The following is a 20,274-nucleotide window of genomic DNA, read 5'->3' as shown; positions in this document are numbered from 1 at the left end:
TGGATCGAGCAGAAGAAGGTTCTTTTTTAAACATTTATAAGTTGCAGGGCGACTCTGTTGCAAAAGGGAGGGGCCATCCAACCCAGGCTGTGGAGGAAACCGCCTCCCCAAAAAAAGCAAAGCAAACAAATGGCACAAAAAGTTATTTTTCAGATGGCTACTGTAAAAGGAGTCTTTGTGTCCTCAAAAATCTGCTCCAGCCGACACTTGACTAAATACAGCAAAGGAAAGGACAAATGGAAAGAAAGACTCAAAGAGAAAGTACGCAATGTACCCAGTGGGAGGAGGGGATTTTCTGGTGAGCAGCAAAAGATGTATTTTGGGCAAAAGAGCTCCTTCTGGAGGTTTCTGATTTGCTGTTTCACCAGAAGGCCTTGGCGTAGTGTCAGGGCGTTGGTCTTGTTTCCAATAGCGTCACTTTCTGTGCGACAGCAGATTCATAAGACCTTAATAATGTGCTTTATTTTTAGTGGCTTCAGTTATCTGATGTGGCTCTGCTAACCGCAACAGTCACATCCAATGAGAAACTGTCATTAAACTGAGGCACACGCAAACTATGACTTTGGATTTATTTTGAGAGAACAACTCAATGTGAGAAACGTGTTGTACTGTTTGTCTGTGGGGAAGAAACCCTTGTATCACTTCTCCTTAAGCTGCAGTGCTGGACGAGTTTGAATAGACGCAGAACTGATCTCAGCTGAAATCAGCTGTTGCCATGCGACCACAGAAACCTATTTGAAGTATTTTAGCCATTTACAACAAAATTACAGACATGTAACTTCAAACCATTGGTTCTCTGAGCACTAAACAAGATGCTACACTCTCAGACCTGTCTGACACATGTGGTGAGTCATTTTTCCCAATAAAAAAAATAATGTTGAGCAGAAGATGCCTGCTGTGAGAAAAGGGTCCTGCTAAGCATATGCAGACCTGCTAAATCCCACAATAATGCATTTCATGTATATTGTATTCAATTAAATGTGTCACATTCTTCTTCACATGCTTGGGAAATCAAAACTTATCCCAGCGAAGCCATTAACTGTCCCCTGGATATTATAATTGGTTTCAAACATGTATGTAACACAGCCTATGCTGCTTTTCAAAATTCATAACATTGGTCCTGTGAATCCAATGTAAATGAGTTCTGGCCTTTAGTTATGAATATATTTACAGTTGTTTATTAGAATTTAAATGAGGTTGAGGAATTGAATTCCACAGGCCAAATGAAGCTCATATATTTCTGACTACTAATGAATGCTGCTCCGAAATGCACTGATTCTCGATAATCCTGCCAAAGGCATCCAATACCATCCAGCTGGCATTCAGATGTTCTACAGATGCACTCGATTCACCAAGAATATCGCCCATGGAAATAAGTGCATCCAGAACACTGCACGGCAAAGTATGGAATGCGTGAATGATGCATTTTCATAAACACACTTAGCTGTGTGGCTTCCAAGCCAACGGTTTGGATGTGAGTAACACTGCAGAGACAGACCATTTGTTGTTGAGCGTGTTGGTTCTGCAGGATCCTGTGGTTCACACTAAGGTCAAATGAGGTGAGCGATACTTTGATACATGTCATCCACACATATATATATATATTGTCGCCCACCGTGTGACTTAAAACTATATTCGAACACCCACATACATATGCGATCTTTCTGGAAAGACATTTAACGTACATATACACACTCTGGTACGATCGTGTGAGGATGTGCTGCTGTGCACTGGACAAACTGTACACTGGGAGATGTAACTTCAAATGATAGTTATGCAAACACTTCTAGGACATAGGAAGAGATAATCTTCAGTTAGTTTAGTGGCACATCATCGGATGAAGCCCTAAAACCACAGAATGCCAAGCGAGGAAAGAGGAGGTAGCTATAATTATGGAGGTCTGCCTCTCTCTGCCTCTTTGAACTGAAAATTGCAATCCAGTCATAGGAAGTAATCAAACTTGTCTTGTTGTCTCTGTTGTCTCTTATTTTAATTTGATTATGTATGACATTTTTATTTTTCACATACATATGTATATATATATCCTTTCTCGACATGTGAGGAGGAGACAGAAAAGTTGACATGGGAGGGCGAGGCAGGGTGGAGCCGGGCTGCTCCTGTTGGATTTGGCAATAAAATGTCCAGCTGTGCGCCACCACAGCATCCTCCTCACACAATGTGTATTTCATGTCTTCACGGTGATTCACTAAAATCATACCATGTGCCCGTATGGGACTCTGGTACGTCTGAGGTTCAACGGTTCAACCGTTTTTTTTTTACCCCCCAAACAATATATTTTTGTATCTCAAGACTGACGGGAAGGAAGTATATTATATCTGTAACACAAGACACCTGCTCACAGTTAAAGCCTCATTCATAAATCCAATACAAATCCAAGCAGTCTGTTTCAGTACATGTTATCCAACTGCCCTATTTCTCTACATAGACAGACTGTTTCGGGGGCCACATGCTTTGTTTCCAAATGACCTCACACTGGAGCGATGCGAGTCAGGAGTCAGCAGAGTTCACATGAAGACCACCATCAATAGTTTATGACGTGCATTTAAAAGAAGCCTGAGTGCGTCTGTTCTGGTCAAGGTAAAGCCATTATCATCTGTGAATGAATCATACGTCTCATAGTAAGACTTCACATAAACCACCACATGGAACTGAGCCCACATGCTTTTGGAAAAAAGTCTGATAATCAGGGGAGTCACAGTGTGAGGCTCAAATGGAAGATATGATAAGATGTAGATATTGTAGTAATGGAGGGGACTTGCCAGACGTCCACCCCACAACTTGAAGGTATATCGGTAAAAACTAATAGCACATAATCAATCTTTAGTGATCCCCTGAGCTTTCCTCCACGGCCACCAGCAGGTTCTCGGTTATCCTGTCAAATATCTTGTGATGGCTTGGTATGAAATCTTCCACAGACATTCATGGTAGCCACTGACTAGAGCCACCATTTGTAGTTTGGAGAGAAATGACCAGACAGCTGTTGGATGGACTGTCATGAAATTTTGTACATATATTACCACCCAGGATAAACTTTAAAAGTGAATCCAGTCACTTTCCATACAGACCAAGGTATTCGACAGGCATCCAGTTATATTTGAGGCCCAGAACTATCAGTAATTCATTATATGTATGAGTATTTATTGTTTTACAGTTAGACAGACACAGAAAAAATGTGAACCCGTCCTTTTATAGTGCTGTTATTTGGCTTTTCAAACAGCAGCTTAAGTGTTGTGTGAACAAAAGCAGCCAGACCAAAAAAAAAATCCTAACTTCACTGACACTTCTGTGCAGCTGTTTAACATTTCATTTCCATTTAAAGGTACTGCAGAGCTAATTCCCCAGCATCAGCTCCCAAAATGTATCCACTTGGCCCAACAGCGGGCTCAGGAATGCTGACCTGCAGACACAAAGACAGATGTCGGGGTAATGGCTGAACATTCCCTGTCAGAAATGCACCATGTCAAATTTCCAGAAAGAACTGAATCATGTTTTAACTAGAATGTGTGCTGGATTTCACCTTTCAGCACTATAGCGCTATAGGTGTCATGTTGAAAACAGCCTCCTCTGCAGTGCTATCTGGAGGTGAGCGTTCCCACTGTAACATTTATGGCGAAGCAGATCTGGCTGCCCTGCAGAGTATGTTTAAAAAGTCAGTCAATCACGAGAGCCACCGATGATTTCCCACTAGAGGAGGAGGGTAGGGTACAGTGATGCCAACACGTGTTTAACAAGCACATACAGTAATTTCCTCTAGGCTGCAGGCAGAAGTGGTAGCCTGGAGTGGCTTTGTGTTTCGATTGTGCAGCCTATAGTAAGGCTCATGATTAAACCTAATCAAAGCTCTATTATTCAGGGGTATTCTTGATTATGTGCAATTTCAATCATTGTTATCAGACTGATTAATTTTACTGGCATGAGACGTTTACTTTGTTTTGTCTTCAACATAATTGCAAACCCCGCTGTTTTCTTGTCACCTAAGAGCATTGTGAAAGCAGAAACGCTGCACATACAACCCTTAAGACGACGTTACAGTCTTCTTTACCTTCGACAACCATGTTCTATTACGACTGGAAATGAAACCCACAATTTTGGCGAGGCAGTGAATCCAGTTTATTCCACTTTTAGTTGCCAGGAAAATATTTGTGCTCTCAAGTAGCTGCGTGTTGGATGACACCATGATTTCTCTGCAACAGCAGCTGCTGAGCAAGTTAGTGTTGAAACTTCCACCAAAATACGCAGTATGGCAAATCACCGGAGGGAGATCTTCACTTCTGCAGAGATTGGAAAAAGTCTCTGAGTTATTTTTGTGGAACTTTTCATTATTGATTGTATCAAACTATTTCTGTCCTATCAGTCCTCCGTACCTTCCACCCCTCAACAAACTGACGCGCTGTCTGGTTCGATAATGTGGAAAACATTCATTTTGTTCGGATAAAGTTTGTTGAGGCTGTAAAACTGTTCTTAGATGAGAATGAAATCTAATCATGGGAAGATATTCCTATTTCAAGGTTTGGACCACACTTTCCAGGGATCAGATATTTCTATTTTAAACTTTTGACCTCTCTTTCACTCTCTGCTAAAGTAGAGTAAAAGCCTGTTTGTGTTAAACTTTGGACCCACCTTCCTTAAACTTGTTTCCCACATCCATGATCTCTCAACTGACACATAACTTATACCTGATTAAGTGTCTCCTCCTCTTCACCTACATGTCTCAAACGGGAGCTGTAGGTGAAGAGGAGGAGACAGGAGGCTAATTAGGCAACTCAATAAAGGATCATGGATGTCACCTGCTGATGTGGAAAGCTCAGATGGCCTTAATATTATGAGTATATGGACTTTCCCACATGGATACCAGTGAGTGCAAGTGTCAGTTCAACACCTCAGGCATCTAAATCATTTTAAAGTATTTAGGACTTATACCACACACCAGACTTTCCCCTCAATCAGCTTTGAATTAATGGCCATCTGGTTACACAACATATTGTGTTTTTAATTGACCATTTTCCTTTCCATAGATCCATAAGATTTGTTTATACATTTAGCGGAAAATAAACAGCAGGAGCTTGCTGATTTTTGAAATAAATTAATGTATATTAGAGAATCAGGCAACCAGAAAAAGCTAGTTCAATTTCCCCCCTTAGGCTGGCCTTAAGCTAATTGCCATCCAGTGGTTATTGGTGCCCTTATGTGTAGTGAAATGCTCCCTCACACTGCAAATTAGCTATATAGCCTCTAAAGGGTTTTAAAGAAGAAATGGGCCGCATTATATCACTGGTTTGCTTTAAAAGTGGAAGTGGAAGTTTTCTTGCTGAGGAAATGCCTCCGTGGTGTTTAAATCTACTGTATGTTCCTCTTCAGAGGGCCATAAAATCTAAATGATTGTGAGAACATTGCAATTAAGGTCACCAAATTTAAACTGAACTCAACAATGTTTAAAACATCTCAAGTGTCTCCTTTGTGGTCTGTTGTACAATGGAGCTTCATCTCAGAGAGAAGCTTGGGAATGCATTTTTGGCTGTAAGGTTACAGGATGGTTCAGGGTCACATGTGGTCAGCTTCCCTATTCCGTATCTTTATATCCCCCGAGGGCCTATTCCCATGGCCCAGTCTGACACAATATAGTGTATCAGATCCCATAGTCAGCCACAAAAACACTAGTTGTTCTTGATGCACACTCCTCTTTCCTGTCATCTGCATTTCTGCTGGTTTGGCTGATCATTTGTTGACTTCACGGCAGTTCAGCTGCTGTTGTCAGTTGCTCAAAGATTCGGATTCTTTTTCTCATCTCCTACAGTTTTTATTCTCTTCCACAAAATAGAGTAATTTTCTAGAAATGTATTTACTTTTTTCAGTTAGTTTAATCAAGCATGTAATCATTTTTGAGCTTGGTCTCCCCCAAATCTAATGAAATGTGAATAATAAGTATGTGCTCGGAGGCGAGGCGTAAAAAGTGAGACATGTTTTCAGCAAGAAAGAGTGTATGAGGGGGACTCAACCAGCCTGACTCATGTATCCAGGTGGAGGTGTGATGATGAAGCAGAGCGTATGTTTTACCTGATGTATTAAAGGACAAACTGTAAAGCAGCAACGTTGATAAAGTCTCCTTGTTTTCATTTCTGTGCTTGTCTTGTCTCCTTCACGAAGAAAGCTAGTAATTGTCTGCGTGATGTACATGCTGTGAACAACTAGAGTTTTAGGTCAGTGAGCTCACGTCAGTTCACAGTTCACTGTCGACATGAGCATAGAAATACAGTCCATAGAGAGGCAATGTCAAACCAAGAGCAAACATTTTCCACCTGCTAAGAACCAACAAAAAGTAAAAATCACAAACTAAGAAGTCATGTGTATAGCTTACTTGGTTTCAAATTAAAATTATTGCCCTATATATGTATGTCAGAATAATGATTACAGGCTCATAAGTCAAAACACGGAGCCATAGAATTGAAAATATATATAGATTGCATCACATTACATGTCAAATTACTTCTTTGTCGTCTATGGGTGTGATGTGTTCCCCTCCTCCTTTCTTTAAAACAATAGTTCAACATTATGGGGGATAAAATTGCTAGATTCTTTATCCTAACCTCAACAAAACGTTCATATTCCTGTCTGAAGAAAAAGACACGCACATCCCAGACTCCATAGGATTAGTGCTGGCTCAAAAACACATCTAGCAGATTTGGGATAGAAAGATCTGCACACCAAATAGCTCCTGTAGAAGATTATCTTTGTTTAAGTAAGCTAATTATTAAATAATTAGTATGTAAATGACGGCAATTTAGCCTCAGTGGAATACAAACTAGTGGATACATGATGTGTTTATCCTGTGATTGTCCTTTGTCCTGCTGTTTTCTTCACATACCTTTGTGTGTATGTGTATGTATTTATCTTAAATCATATTCTGTATCAAGATTGTGACTATTGGCAATTTGCAAACAGGTATTTGGTGTCACGTGAAGTCGCAAGTATGGATTGTGGGTATTTAACATCACAAGTCGGAGGAACAGCCCTGTGCTCAAGACAGGAGATGTTTGCTGTGCAGATCTTTCTATCTCAATTCTGCTAGATTCCTGTCCTGTCTCAGCCACATCTATTCTGCATGCCTGAACATATTCATGAGCTTAATTTTCTGTGTGACAAACAGCAGATAACAGAATCTAATTAGTGAGGGAAGAATTTCATTTTCATATAATTGACGCCCACAACACATAATTCTGAGTTTATTCCCACCTCACGGATATTCTATGTCACAACGATGAACTTTCTAGCATCTGTTTTTGCCACAACTGTGTGAAAGATTCAACACACACGATTGCACAAGAAGCCTGGTTGTCCGGCTCGGCGAGGCAGTGACGTGTGTTACAGCTCCACTGTGCAGCTGTTCTCTGCTTCATGCTACTGCAGGCGGCCGCACAGTCAGTCAGACCAAACTTCATGGGACACATCATTTCCTCTGGTTATTTTAAGCCTTCATAACCAGCGGTATGACGGCATTTGCTCTGCTCTCCCCCTAACACTGGGATCTGTGTGAACCACAGCACATACAGAATAGACGCCCTCACTCACGAACACACACACACACACACACACACTGGGTCCCCTCTCCTAACCCTTCCCTCTTTCGTCAACCCCATGTGAAGCAACATGCTCTTTTGTTGGTTCTCCCGTCCAGCTATATTTAACTGGTGCAAGCTATTCCAGACTGTCATCTACCCGATCCCAGGCCTGGTGCTATCTGCAGCCTCCTTGATTCTGTCTGAACTCAGCCTGTAATGAGGCCGTCTGGCGTCAAATTACTCAGAGCACTTCACAGTCCCTCGGCGGTGTTGATGAAGATTTTCAACGGGATGGGAGCTGGCGCTGATCTGCCTTCGTGTCAGCATGCTGTGAAAAGTGGCCCTCCTAACTGCAGCCTCCCACTGCCATGTTGTGGGAATGATAGCAGACTAACTATTTCAATGGAAAAAAGGGGATGTTCATATTTAATCTATGTAGCTCAAAATCATCGTCACGGAAAATAAACACAATTAAGACACAATCTTGTGGAAGTATACCCATCAGGTGACAGGTGTTTGTCAGAAAGACTTTGTTAGAGTGTCAAAACTTTGATTAAAGCACAAAGTAGAACTATTTTACAACATATCACGGCACCTTCTGGCTAAACCTCAATCCCCTTGTCTTAGAGCAAAGGCTAATAGCTTCTAGTTGAGAACTAATTAGAACCACAAAAAACTATTAGTTTGGAGTCGGATGTCTCATGATTAACCACTGCAGCCTTGTGTTTATGAGTCATACACCCTTTGGGCTGGAGGGAGTCCCGGCACTCACAGTGGGTTTCTCTATATTTAAGATAGTGAGTCATATTCATGTGCAAGCTACTGTCCCTGCTGGACTTAAAAAAACAGCAGAGTTAAGTCTCTGAGGGATATCGTTAGGTCGAGGGAAACTTAACGCATGTGAAATGAGACATAAAACGTCTGTGAGTCACTACTGTGTGTGGCTGCCTGTATGTAGAACTTGCTGAAAAGTTTTACTTTCCCAGGAGTTGGAAGAAGCAAATATAAAAACACATCTGATAGCAAAACTCTGAGCATTCTTCATTCTTCAAAACCGGACTAATTGTGCGGCGCTCGCATGCTTCCACCACAGTTGTTTTGTCTATATTAGGTAAGAGATGCGGAGGGACAATTTGATTAAAGCCCCCAGCTTTGGCTTGCTGCTAACTGACCAAGCTGCCTCCAGATGTTGGAGTGGAAACCTCAGGCTTTTGCTAACACATCTCGGATGAATCAGCCCAACTCTGGAAACATTTCCCATGATTCACACAGCTTTTCCAGCGTCTTAGCAGCCTCTTGTTACCCCCTTGGCCACATTAGTCTGATTCCACTGATCGGGGCATGTGAGTTACATGCGATGCAGTCCTCAACAAAGCAAGCTTTGTTTTTGAATATGACTTATTCATAAATTGCTATCATATCATATGATATGATGATATAAGATAACAAACAATATCTGATGATATTACATGTTAATGAAACTCCTGATAAACAAGAAGGGAAGATCTTATGAGCTGATTTTAAGGGGTAATCCAACTGAGTAATTCCATAAATGCCCTTTGGGTAAAAAGACATTTTAATTTTAGTTTATTTTCAATGGATAACAGAAACAATGGCAGGCAGAATAGAATGGATTTCTCTTTATTCAACAAAAATGATAAAACAGACTATTCTCTAAAAAAAAGGAAAAAACCCATAGAGGCCACTCGTATCGAGACATCTGGTCATGCATAATTCCTGCTGATTGAAAACTTGGCAGTTCTGTGATGATGAGAATTTTCTCTGGAGCTTTCATTTTGGGCACTAAACTCCCCAACAGCCCTTATCAAAAATAAACACGCAGAGTTTAGTTGCTGCAGTGGGGGAAGAATATGAGCCCGTCTTTCTCAGGGTCATAACACAGTCTTTGATTTTGTTGTCCTACAAGTAGTCTAATACTGAGGCATTATCAGTGCAGTGCATCAAGGTAGGTAGTATTTTAGTATTATAGGGATTCTTCTGCAGCACTGTTGGTTTGCTTTATTATTATTTGATTAGATTTTAAAGGGCTTTCAGTAATTGACAATGCCTTTATTAGAAATGCTGCTGCAGGCAACAAAAATAGTTCAACATCTATTAGGTGGATTATTCTGAATGTTTTTATAAACATTCACGGTCCCTAGAGGATGAATCCTGTTGACTTTTGTGATTCTCTGACATTACCTCTGGCGCCGTCATCAGGGTCAGAGATAAGTTCATCTCTCCTACGAGCAAACACCTACAAACCAAGCACTGACATTCACAACATCTGTGTGGTAAAAATGGTAAACATTATACCTGCTATTATACTGTTGTCACTTTAAGCAGAGCAGTGAGCCTAAAAAGCACAGCTGAGCTTAAGTAAAGCCTAACGGACCTGCTAGCATGTCTGCAGTCTTATTTTTCATTACAGCTCTGCTGATTATTGTAAATAGCAAGTACAGAGTTAATCAAATATCTTATTGAAAAGTACGATGAGCATAGATGTTTCTGTAACTTGTACCTATTGGCCTGGCCAGCCTCAGTCCTTTAGCAGTAAAATTACAGTATTATCCCTTTTTTTGTTTACTCTCTTGCAGCCATGCCCCCGTGCAGCTGCTGCTGTAGGTAAGACTTTGTCCCTAGAATTGCCTCAAATTGCATGGCGGCAAGGTAATCACTGTTAAACAACAATTTGAAATCCCAAATTGCCACTTACAGACCTGAAATCTGGGTGTAGACCATCCCTCACTGCTGCAAAAGCCCCCTTTCATGACTTATCTGATTGACGTGAAAAGGGTTAAAACAACATGGGGGCACACCATGAGATGGCCTTTGACCTTCCACCTTGGGACAGAATCTGGGTCTTTGTTTATGTACAGAAACTCTTTTGTGTACACACCCAGGGCTAAATGAGGTCTGTGTGTGGGCTGCCTGCCCGCTGTAAGCAGATCATGGCCCTAAAATATAATCCTAGCAGCCTGCAGTTGACAGCCAGCAACCTCAAAGAGAGCAATGTGGGAAAGATCATCTGCCAGGGTAGTATAGAGTCCTCAAGGCAAGGGACATGTCTTTTCTCAGTGTTCTTGCATCACAATGAGAATAAACGGAGCTATGATGTGCCTTTGAAGTCCCAGAGTCCTCTACTGTAAATGTGACAACAATGCTAGTGATACATTTGGAAGGAAGAGGGTATTTCTCTTTTATTTTGGAGGGCTTGTGCATCTGGCAGATCTGTAGCCCTGTGAAGGACAACTTGATGGCTTCATCACATGTTTTCTCTTGCTTTAAAGGATTATTCTGTATTTTGAAGTTAGGGCCATTATTCCTGGCAGTAATTATAAAGCTGAACTCACCAATTTAATTATTCTAAATCCGTAACATAGCAACACTGCTGAAAAGAAGTCAAATGGAGGAAAAACATGAGCAGTCAGGTCAGGCTCTTTAAAGCCATCAGGCTGGTCTTATAGAGACAAAGGCTGCCTTGGGGCAAACATTAGCTAGTCCTCCAAATCTCTGTTTTACTGTATATGCATTAGTTTGTATTAGCAATAAGTTTGTGCTGATTTAATTAGGGACAGAATGAAATTTCATAACTCATAATAAACTGGAATCTTCCTTCAAATAGCTGTGAAATAATAAAATGGTCACCAACCTTGGCTTTTCTAAGGTATTGTTTAGCATTTCACATTTCTGCCTTTCAGCTGACATGCTTATCTGGCTGCAGCAGCTCTCTGTGAATGAGCAGCAGCGGCCCAGTGTCTTGCTCAAGGACACGTTGACAGGAGTTATTGCTGTTACAGGAGTTCTTGTACATTTCCATTATGGGGCTGACACCGTAATCACTGGGCAGACATGCTGCCCACCCTGTTGTGCAGGTCAGATATTAAATTCTACCTGTGGTAAAAAAGATGGAGTTATAGAGAGGAAAGGAGCGGGGTGAGGCAGGTTTCCCATACAGCTAACTTTGGAATTCTTGCAATGATGTTGCCTTGGGCCAGAAACCCCGAAAAATTGTTAATAAACCATGACTCACTGAAACTTTCTCTCTGAAAGTTCCGGATAAAACATCAGGCAGGCAGAAGTGAGGGGGGTTATATCATATTAGAGACGTCATCAATATTGATTGTCTCTCATGCTCAGAGATGTTATGAGGGTCTTATTTTCATGCAGCTAAAAGGAAGAACTTGTCAGTGAGGAGACTGTTTTACAAGAACGACTCGTGTACTGCACTTAAATCTTAGAAGAAATGCTCTTGTTCTATGGTAGAGAAACATGCAGAATGTATTCTCTTTAAAACGAACGATATGATTGAGCAAGTCTACCAAAGCTATCCTCAATGTTCATGTACAGTTTTTTTTCTCCTTCCTGCTCCATTTTAGTCACAGAGTGTGTATCACAGTATTTTCTTACAGATTACTGTTAATATTTTGTGTAATATCATGGGTAGTATCTGAAGTGTTCTAATCAGTGAAGTGATTGAAAGAAATAACAGCATGCAAAACTCACTCCTCAGGCAATTCTCACAAAGCTGAAATGCTCATTTTTTTTGGGGTGTTTAGTCCTTCAGTCACATGTGGAGGGATTTCCACAGAGAGCAAGCAGGCGAGTGGCTCTGCATCCTGCTCTGCATTTATAAACACTCTGATTTTCTTGTTTGGACTTACTCCAAATGCCCCATTTCTATTCTGTCCTAACACTGCGTTGTGTTTAAACTGGGAGGTGAGGAGCAGGTCAGAAAGTGTGTCCGTGGGATCAGCAAAAGCAGCAGAACACTAATCTCGTCAATTTCCCACTGCAAATATTAGACTTATTAATCTTCAGTGCAGACACTTGTTGTCACACCATCCTCCCTGCCAACTCTCAAGGAACACATGGAGGCCCTGTATACAGACACTTCACACAGCCCAGGCAAATTTCATGTTTATTTGTTCTTGTTGCCATAGAGACATTGTACTCTAGGGGAGATAGCAGGCTCATATGCAGTCTTGGGATGCAAATCCCCTCGTTAAGCTTTGCAATTGAAAATGCAAACACATTCAGGAGCAAGACATATCTAAAACACTCAGAAATGTGCATAAACCATTAGACAATGTTTGTAGTTGATATTAGCTTGGTGTATGTTATTTGAGCAATTTAAAACAAGCATTTGCAATTAGTTATATGTTCATTCAATCTACGCTGGTAGCTTTTTCATATCATACATATTGTTAGTATTTTACAAAGAGCATCATTAGTTCTGGCAACAGAGCTGGGCAGGACTTTTGTTTTCTCCCAACTTCATCTGTTCATCTGTCAGGTCATATTTGTATTTCTGAAATTGCCAATATTTTAAAATTGGATTTTTTAGAAAACAAAGACAACCAACAATTTGTAGAGAGGCTGGTAATGGGGCGAAAAAGAAGTCATTAACTTTGGCACGTCCAAACAGATAACATAACAACAAACTTTTTGTGCCTATTGACAGATGGAAAAACAGGAAGAAAAAAAAAACTCTATTACCACGACAACCAAACAAGATGTAAGCATTGGGGAGCAATTTAGGGTTTGGAAATAACTAGCTTGCCAATTTTTCCAAACCTTAGTAAAGTGGTGGTTAGAGGGCAGCCTTACTGGCCACTGAGGAGTTACAGAGCTGCAGGCTGTTTTTCGAGAAGCAACGGGAACATGTCATGTCCAATTTCAGATAGAGCCATGATAAAGTGAGCATCGCTTAATTTGAGGGAAGAAAGTGCTGTCACGTTGCTGCTGGATGCAGAACCCTGCTGGTCGCCTACTTTCAATGTCAAAAATGGTGAAATGACATTCACTGCTACACAGGCCCTGAAGGGGCGGGCGGTTAATTAGCAAGCTTTATCAATCACAGGTGCAATATTGAATTGAGGGCAGTGACATTACAAGAAGGATGAGCAGGCAGGTGTTTGAGCACGCTGATAAAATATATTGACCAAGAAACAACAGCGTTCTTACATCTTCCTCGTATATTCAACCAGATTATAGAATTGATTTGGTGAGCTTCTGCTTATGCTCACACTGCATCATAATTGTTCCTCAGGCCACTATGTGGGCAGCAGAAACAGGATGGAGTGAGACTATGGGAAAGCAGTAGGTTGCACCACTGAAGAAAACTCATGGAAAATGTTATTACAGGGTAAAGCCCACTGCACTGTCTTCATAATTTGATTCAACTCCATTCTGCTACTGCGGAAAGTGTTCCCGAAGGTAAAAGAGGCGTAGCTGCAGGTAAGACCACGTGGAGACTGTATCGTGCCTCTGTACAATAGCTGCCAATGGCTTGAAGAACACCCAGGCGTCTTGGCGTCATGTGGCGCATGGTCTGTGACATTTGAAGTTGTGAGCATGGGGGAGAAATGAAACCTTCTGCAAGCCTTCTAGGTAGTTGGTGGAAGAGTCCCCCAACAGCTTGTGGCAGGCATTTTGTGGAGCAAAGGGGGGGCCAAAATCTAATCAGTGACTTGGTACATCTTGTCAACATTAGCATTTAGCTCTCCAGGGTCAGTGGGTGAGCACTGTTCACACTGAGGCAGCAGAGAAGATTCCACCAGCAGATAATTACATGAGGAGAGATTGTTCCTTCATATAGTTTTCCTGTTTCATTCTGCCATCATTTGGATTAGAGGAACATTTGGTTTTAGATGTATGGAAATTCACATCTTCACCATTTAACCGCTCAGTACGAACTATAATTCAAACTACATCCCCACAAAGGTTTCTGCTGCAGTCACTGTTTGCTCAGCGTACAGCTAATTCTTAGGTGGAGGTGTCGCCGCCACGCCATTCAGTGGGGTTTATCTATAAATGAGCAAACAGAAGGGCAGATGACTCTTTTCATCCTTGTGATGAACAGATCACAGCGCTGAACAACTGAATCCAGCTCCCCAGCTGAGCTTTGATTCTGTGCCACTGAAACAAAGCGATACTCCTCCGTTCAGATCAAGAGCCACTTTTTCACTTTAGCTGCCAACGAGACACTCATGGTGAGGTTTGCCCGGACTTAATTGGAGTGGAATTTGCAGTGAGAGTTTGAAGATCTGACAGCCGGCAGAAGACAATGGGCTCAACAGCTGTCCAAGGCCAGCACTGATCCTGCCAACTCACCATATGTACAATTTTGCTCTGAGGTGAGTTGGTTAAGCTGTTTTTGACGACACTCTTTCAATTCCCCGTCCGCATATCAGATTTGCCTCACTCGAACACTGCACATCCCTCACTAACTGTACTCACACTCAGGGGGAAGGAGAGGTACTGCTTCATATTCTATTAAGACATAGAAATCTGTAGCTGACTTTACTCATACACTGTGGGTTCATTGTATTGGTCTTGGCCTTCCAGCATCCCCCCCCCCCCCTCCCTCCACAACACACACACACACACACATGCCTCTCTCATTCCCTTACTAGACCCTCTCTCTCACACACACTTTCATCTCTTCCTCTCTGGGTGGATAAGGAGCAGCTCTGCCACCGTGCACTTCCCTCTGAAAGAGCCATTCATTGCTGCCGGCAGAGGGACCTCAGCTCACCTCTTAACCACAGAGGGCTTCAACTTCTCTACGTCCTGGCCTTTTGGCAAAACTCCCTCAATACAAACATTATCTAGTTAAAAGCGCTCACACACTCACAGCTTTGGCAAAGACCAGAATCTGACAGATGTCGTCTAATACCTTGGACCAGGGTCAAACTCTGAGCACATCTTTTCCCCTCATGTATTGAGTTTCAGCCGAGAAAAGAAGTGTTTCACATGTGAGCAATGAATGAAAAATGAAAGTAAAGAAAATAAAGAAGGACTGACGTGGTGTTGGTGCAGGTTAAAGTAAAAGTTTGTTCAGTTTAAGTTTTTCACGTTTTGATTCATACATTTGGAAAGCCTCAGACAGAGATCTGATCTCTCCCCATGCATCTCTGACAGAAGGGAGCAGAAGGAGGGAAGAGGACACCAACAGGTTGATTTGCAGTGGCACTTACCTCCATGAGCAGGGCTGGGGGGGCAGAGCAGCAGGGTCAGGAAGGCACCGACCACGACCGAATACAGGGCTCTCATATTTTCGTGCCGAAAGTTAAGTCCTCCACTCTGATGTTAAAGACAGTCCATTCAGAAGGGACTGAATGAGTTTCCAGTTTTGGGACCTGCTACAGGATACTCCTCTATGTGAAGGGGCAGGGCTGGGGAGGGACCAGGGGAGGGACGCCCTCTTTCAAACCCCCTCTTCCACTCTCCACACACACTCACACACACACACACTCTTACACTTACACTTACACTTACACACACACACACACACACACACACTCTCAAAGACTGGAAAATCATATCCTGCCTCTCCCTTCTGCCCCTGCACTTAGCATTCACAAGTTACACAAGATAAATGTATATACATACACATACATACACATATATGTATATATATATATATATATATATATATGTGTATACACATTTCTAACAATACTACCTCCCTGCCTCTCTCTCATTGAAGCCACTTCGGCATTTGTAGAACTCCCTCCTTTTGTCTCATCCAGTAATTGGAGTGGCCTTTGGAGACCAGCGACTGCCTTCTGTGAGGATAACCCTTTTACTTTTAATTAAAGACAAATCAGGTTGCCCAACTCTCTTTGTGCTTTATCTTCCTGGCCTTTCCTTTGATCAATGTCTCGTTCTTTATGTTTTTATTCAACAAACCTGCTCCCGAAGCTAATTAAGCTCACACTTTAGTGTGGGGTAAAGGTGGGTTGTGTTGGATTTGCATTCACTATCTCTCCTCTATTGATAGGGCAGGGGCAATGGAAAAGTTTTACTGCTTAAATCATCTAAGGCACTCAGAAAGACACTAATCATGGTGAGTGCAGTTCTCCATTTTTACTCCACTTTCAGCATTTCCTTTCATTTTGGTTTGAAAATGAGCATTCACACACTCCTCACAAGGATTAGTATTTTCTGGTTGGATGCTAAGATTAAACCTCAAGTTCTCTCTCAAAGCCTGAACGTTCAATTTCACCTGTCTCACAGTTAGCTGGTTAGAAAATTATTCCTCCTTCTCTCTGACAGCTGAAATGGGAATACAATTAGATTCTTCTAAACACTTCCTGTCAGGTGTGGAATAAGTTTACAACAGTAATTCACTGTAGTAAGTGCAGCCCATGAAGTTCAGTTAGTTTTTCTTTTCATCTGAACAAATAATTCCTCAGAAATGATCTTCAAATTTACTGGCTTTTGAAATAAGTGTAGAGCCTTTTTTTTTCTCATAAACTTGTGTGTGCTTGCACATATATCATATATCAGAATATCAGAATATTAACATTAACATGTTACTACTGGACTTTAAAACTTGCACTTTGGTTTTAATCTGCACATTACATTTGGTACACTTGGTACTGTTTATAATGTATATTACACTCTGTATTTATTTACCTGCTACACACAACATTTTGTACATTTTTATTTTTGCTTGTCTATTGTTTGTATATTTAAAGTACAATAAAGTACTTCTATCTATCTATCTATCTATCTATCTATCTATCTATCTATCTATCTATCTATCTATCTATCTATCTATCTATCTATCTATCTATCTATCTATCTATCTATCTATCTATCTAAGTTTTATTGATTTTAACCAAAATACTTAACTGATAACGTCAACATCCACACAGGAATATGGCTTTCATCTGATTCATTTGATAGGTGAAGAAAAGAAGAAGTTCAAGTTCAAACAAAATCTGTCTTTTCTTTGGATCAACAGCTCCTCCAGTGGCAAATAACACAAGAGCTGCACACCAAGGGGGCATTTATTTGTTGGGAAAACAACAAACACATACAATAAAGTGGACCTCTCATCTCTTTACTCTGCAAAAGAGAGTTAAGCAATTTTAGAAAACCCATAAAAAAAAACACATGGCACCTGTAACTTGACACTATTTACTGCAGGCAACCTTTTTCTGACACAACAGCCTCCCTGATTATTTCAGCATGGCACAAGCTACAATTAAAATGCTGCCTCTGAGCCTCAGCCAACCACTTGCACCGATGTCATACTCACGCCTCCCAGGGGATGCATAATTTGCCCTGGAGGGATGTCACCCACTGATATGAGTGGGCTTCTGCAGTATGTGAGAGCACAGGCAGTCTTATGTAATCTGCAACACCAGTGGCTGCTTTAGCATCAGCACTGCAGCTGATGCAAAGGTATGTGTGCGATCCTGCTTTTATCAAAGGCAGTTCATGCACTTCATAAGCTTGTTTGCTGGTTTAATAATGCATGGTCACGCTTTCATTAAAGATGTCCCGTGGAGTCATTATTGTAAAACAAGGTTTTGGTTTACATTCAACTGTTCTCATCATCAAAATACATTATATGTACCCTCAAGGCCTAAAAACACACTGAATGCATTTTCTACCTCACATAACATCTGCAAACCCTTTTTTTTAATCTTTTGAAACCTGTATTGTTTCCATCGACATGCGCTCTTCTTCTTCTCATCCTCTTTTATAACTGCATTGCTACGTTTCACCATGACATTTGTAACAAGTTAATCTCCCGCATCCTTGTGGTGGAACACACGATAAAAAACAATATGAAGACCCACACATGGAAACATCACATTACACAAACACTAGTCGTAAAAAACTCCTGTTGTGGCCTACGCATCCAGCAGACATGAGACAACATCTCTCTCTCTTTTCAGCTTTGTTTTGGTCTCCACCAGCAAATATCTGGCTTTTAAGCTTCACTTCACTTCACTCCACTACATTTAACAGTTAGTTGCTAACTTTGTCTGTCTACTGTTTCTTGCTAGCAAGGTAGTGGACAGTTTATCATACCTTTATCAGCTGAAAGCACTACCTGTTTTTGAAAAAGAGCCTTTAAGGCTACATAGAGCTGCTTAGTTGGCTCACAATGATCAGGGTCACATAGTCTTTGTTAATATGAAATATATTAATCACAGCGTACAAAGATCACATCATTTCTAGTCCGTCTTCATACAATACTCACATGTCCTCCTGTCCATACTGGCAGTGAAGTGATCCCTTCCTAGCATGAGTATAACGTTAGAGAGGGACGCCAAAATCCCCTGTTGTGCTGCAGAAGGGCCTTCCAACGTTAATGTGAAGCTAACATAAGGTGGTATTTGGTTTTTGTAATATGAAATTCCCTCTTTGTGTTGCTGTACCTCCTTTACAGCTCAGCAAAGAAACGCTGTCAGGTCGAAACACAAAACAGACAAAAAGATGTGTTGTATCAGCTTCAGATACAACTTCTAATTTGTATTTTTACACAGAGAGAGAGAGAGAGAGAGAGAGAAAATCTAAAGCTATACTTTAAATAGAAATATTGTGCACTTCTCCAACAGTATACAGTATTTGAACTGTTATATCTCAGCTACTTTCCTGAGCCTATCAGATCTCATTTCTCTCCCAGTTGATGTAATCTTCACACAGAGCAGTAACTTGGGAAATTTTGCCGAAATATCAAGTCTCAAGCCATCTCGCTTCAGAGCGAAGGAGCTCATCTTTCACCACATGGTCTCAAATATCACCTTCGTGTGTTGCTGCAGCCGTCTGGCCAGACCGCTGCTATGCTCTCAGAGCTCCAGACTTGATTAAACCACAGCAAGTATGTCAATGTTTTTCTAAACCTTTTTTTTTTCCACTGTCAGAAGAAGAACTTGAGCCAAATGCCAGATAATCACAGTGGTCTGTGTTGGTAACCATGATTTACTGCTTTTAAAATACACTGATAATCAAGTGGCTTTTTGAACAAAGAGCTTTAGTTGCAGTAGGTAGTTTTTCAGCTAATGGGAACCCACTCACTTTTTGTCTCTTTATTACAGCCTAATGGGTCACTTTTCATTACCTTTCATTAGCTCAATTGTTTGTAGGTCCATGGTATTAATCCATGACTGCACACTATTTTCTTTTTCTTTCCATGACAACCTAAATTGAGAATAAACTGAAACCACCTGTATAGTATCAGTGCTCCCCATGCCGTATAGGCCTCAAGCACGGCTGCTTGACAGCATTTTATATGTGGAAAGTTTTTTTTTTGAGGGGGTTGCAGGTCGAGGCGCCTGTCATTTAACAGCACAGGTAAACACTTTGATGAGTAACTGTGAGAGAGAGCAGCACACCTAGAGGCAAAGTTCATCGTGCAATTAACTCTAACCAGGGCAAAGAAGGTTTCTTTGAAAATGTAATCTGTTATAGATCAGTGATTATTGGAAAATAGCCTTAACAGCTGAAAGAGAGAAAGGGGAAACTAGTATATCATTACAAAGTGAGTATCTACAGCAGGTTTGTTACATTCAACATATTATTAATCAATAATTTGATGATCAAATCATTATTTGAAATCATTTATCAAAGAAAAATGGCTTTTTCTGACCTTTCATACACTAAATGATCTATTGACAAACTGATAATGAACACAATCATCAGTTGCAATTACAAGTTGTGCAAAATGATAATAAAATCATTTCAATATAATATATGTCTCCAGCTTTGAGGTCATGTGAATTCATACTTACATACTAACAGTCTCCTCTCGCTACTTGTGACCTGATGCATGGCAGAGAATGTATGAATTTTAAGTATTTCTGTCTAGGAACAGGCTCTGGAGTCCAGACAGGAATCTGTCACACACACTTTTCAGATAAGATTACAATTCCAGCTCCTATAATTCTTT

At 41.0% G+C, this 20,274-nt stretch overlaps 1 protein-coding gene across 1 annotated transcript in view; it reads right to left on the bottom strand.

Annotated features, from left to right (window-relative positions):
- cspg4 (chondroitin sulfate proteoglycan 4) overlaps positions 1–15,635 on the bottom strand; it is a 64,288-nt gene extending 48,653 nt beyond the window's left edge. Inside the window, exon 1 of the mRNA XM_070831468.1 lies at positions 15,560–15,635. Within this exon, the coding sequence (XP_070687569.1) occupies positions 15,560–15,635 (76 nt within the window). The remainder of the gene's footprint in view (positions 1–15,559) is intronic.
- Between the last annotated feature and the right edge of the window lie 4,639 nt (positions 15,636–20,274).

This window comes from Pempheris klunzingeri, chromosome 5 (assembly GCF_042242105.1).
Source record: "Pempheris klunzingeri isolate RE-2024b chromosome 5, fPemKlu1.hap1, whole genome shotgun sequence".
NCBI lineage: Eukaryota > Metazoa > Chordata > Actinopteri > Acropomatiformes > Pempheridae > Pempheris > Pempheris klunzingeri.
This window is presented reverse-complemented; position numbering and strand designations above follow the sequence as displayed.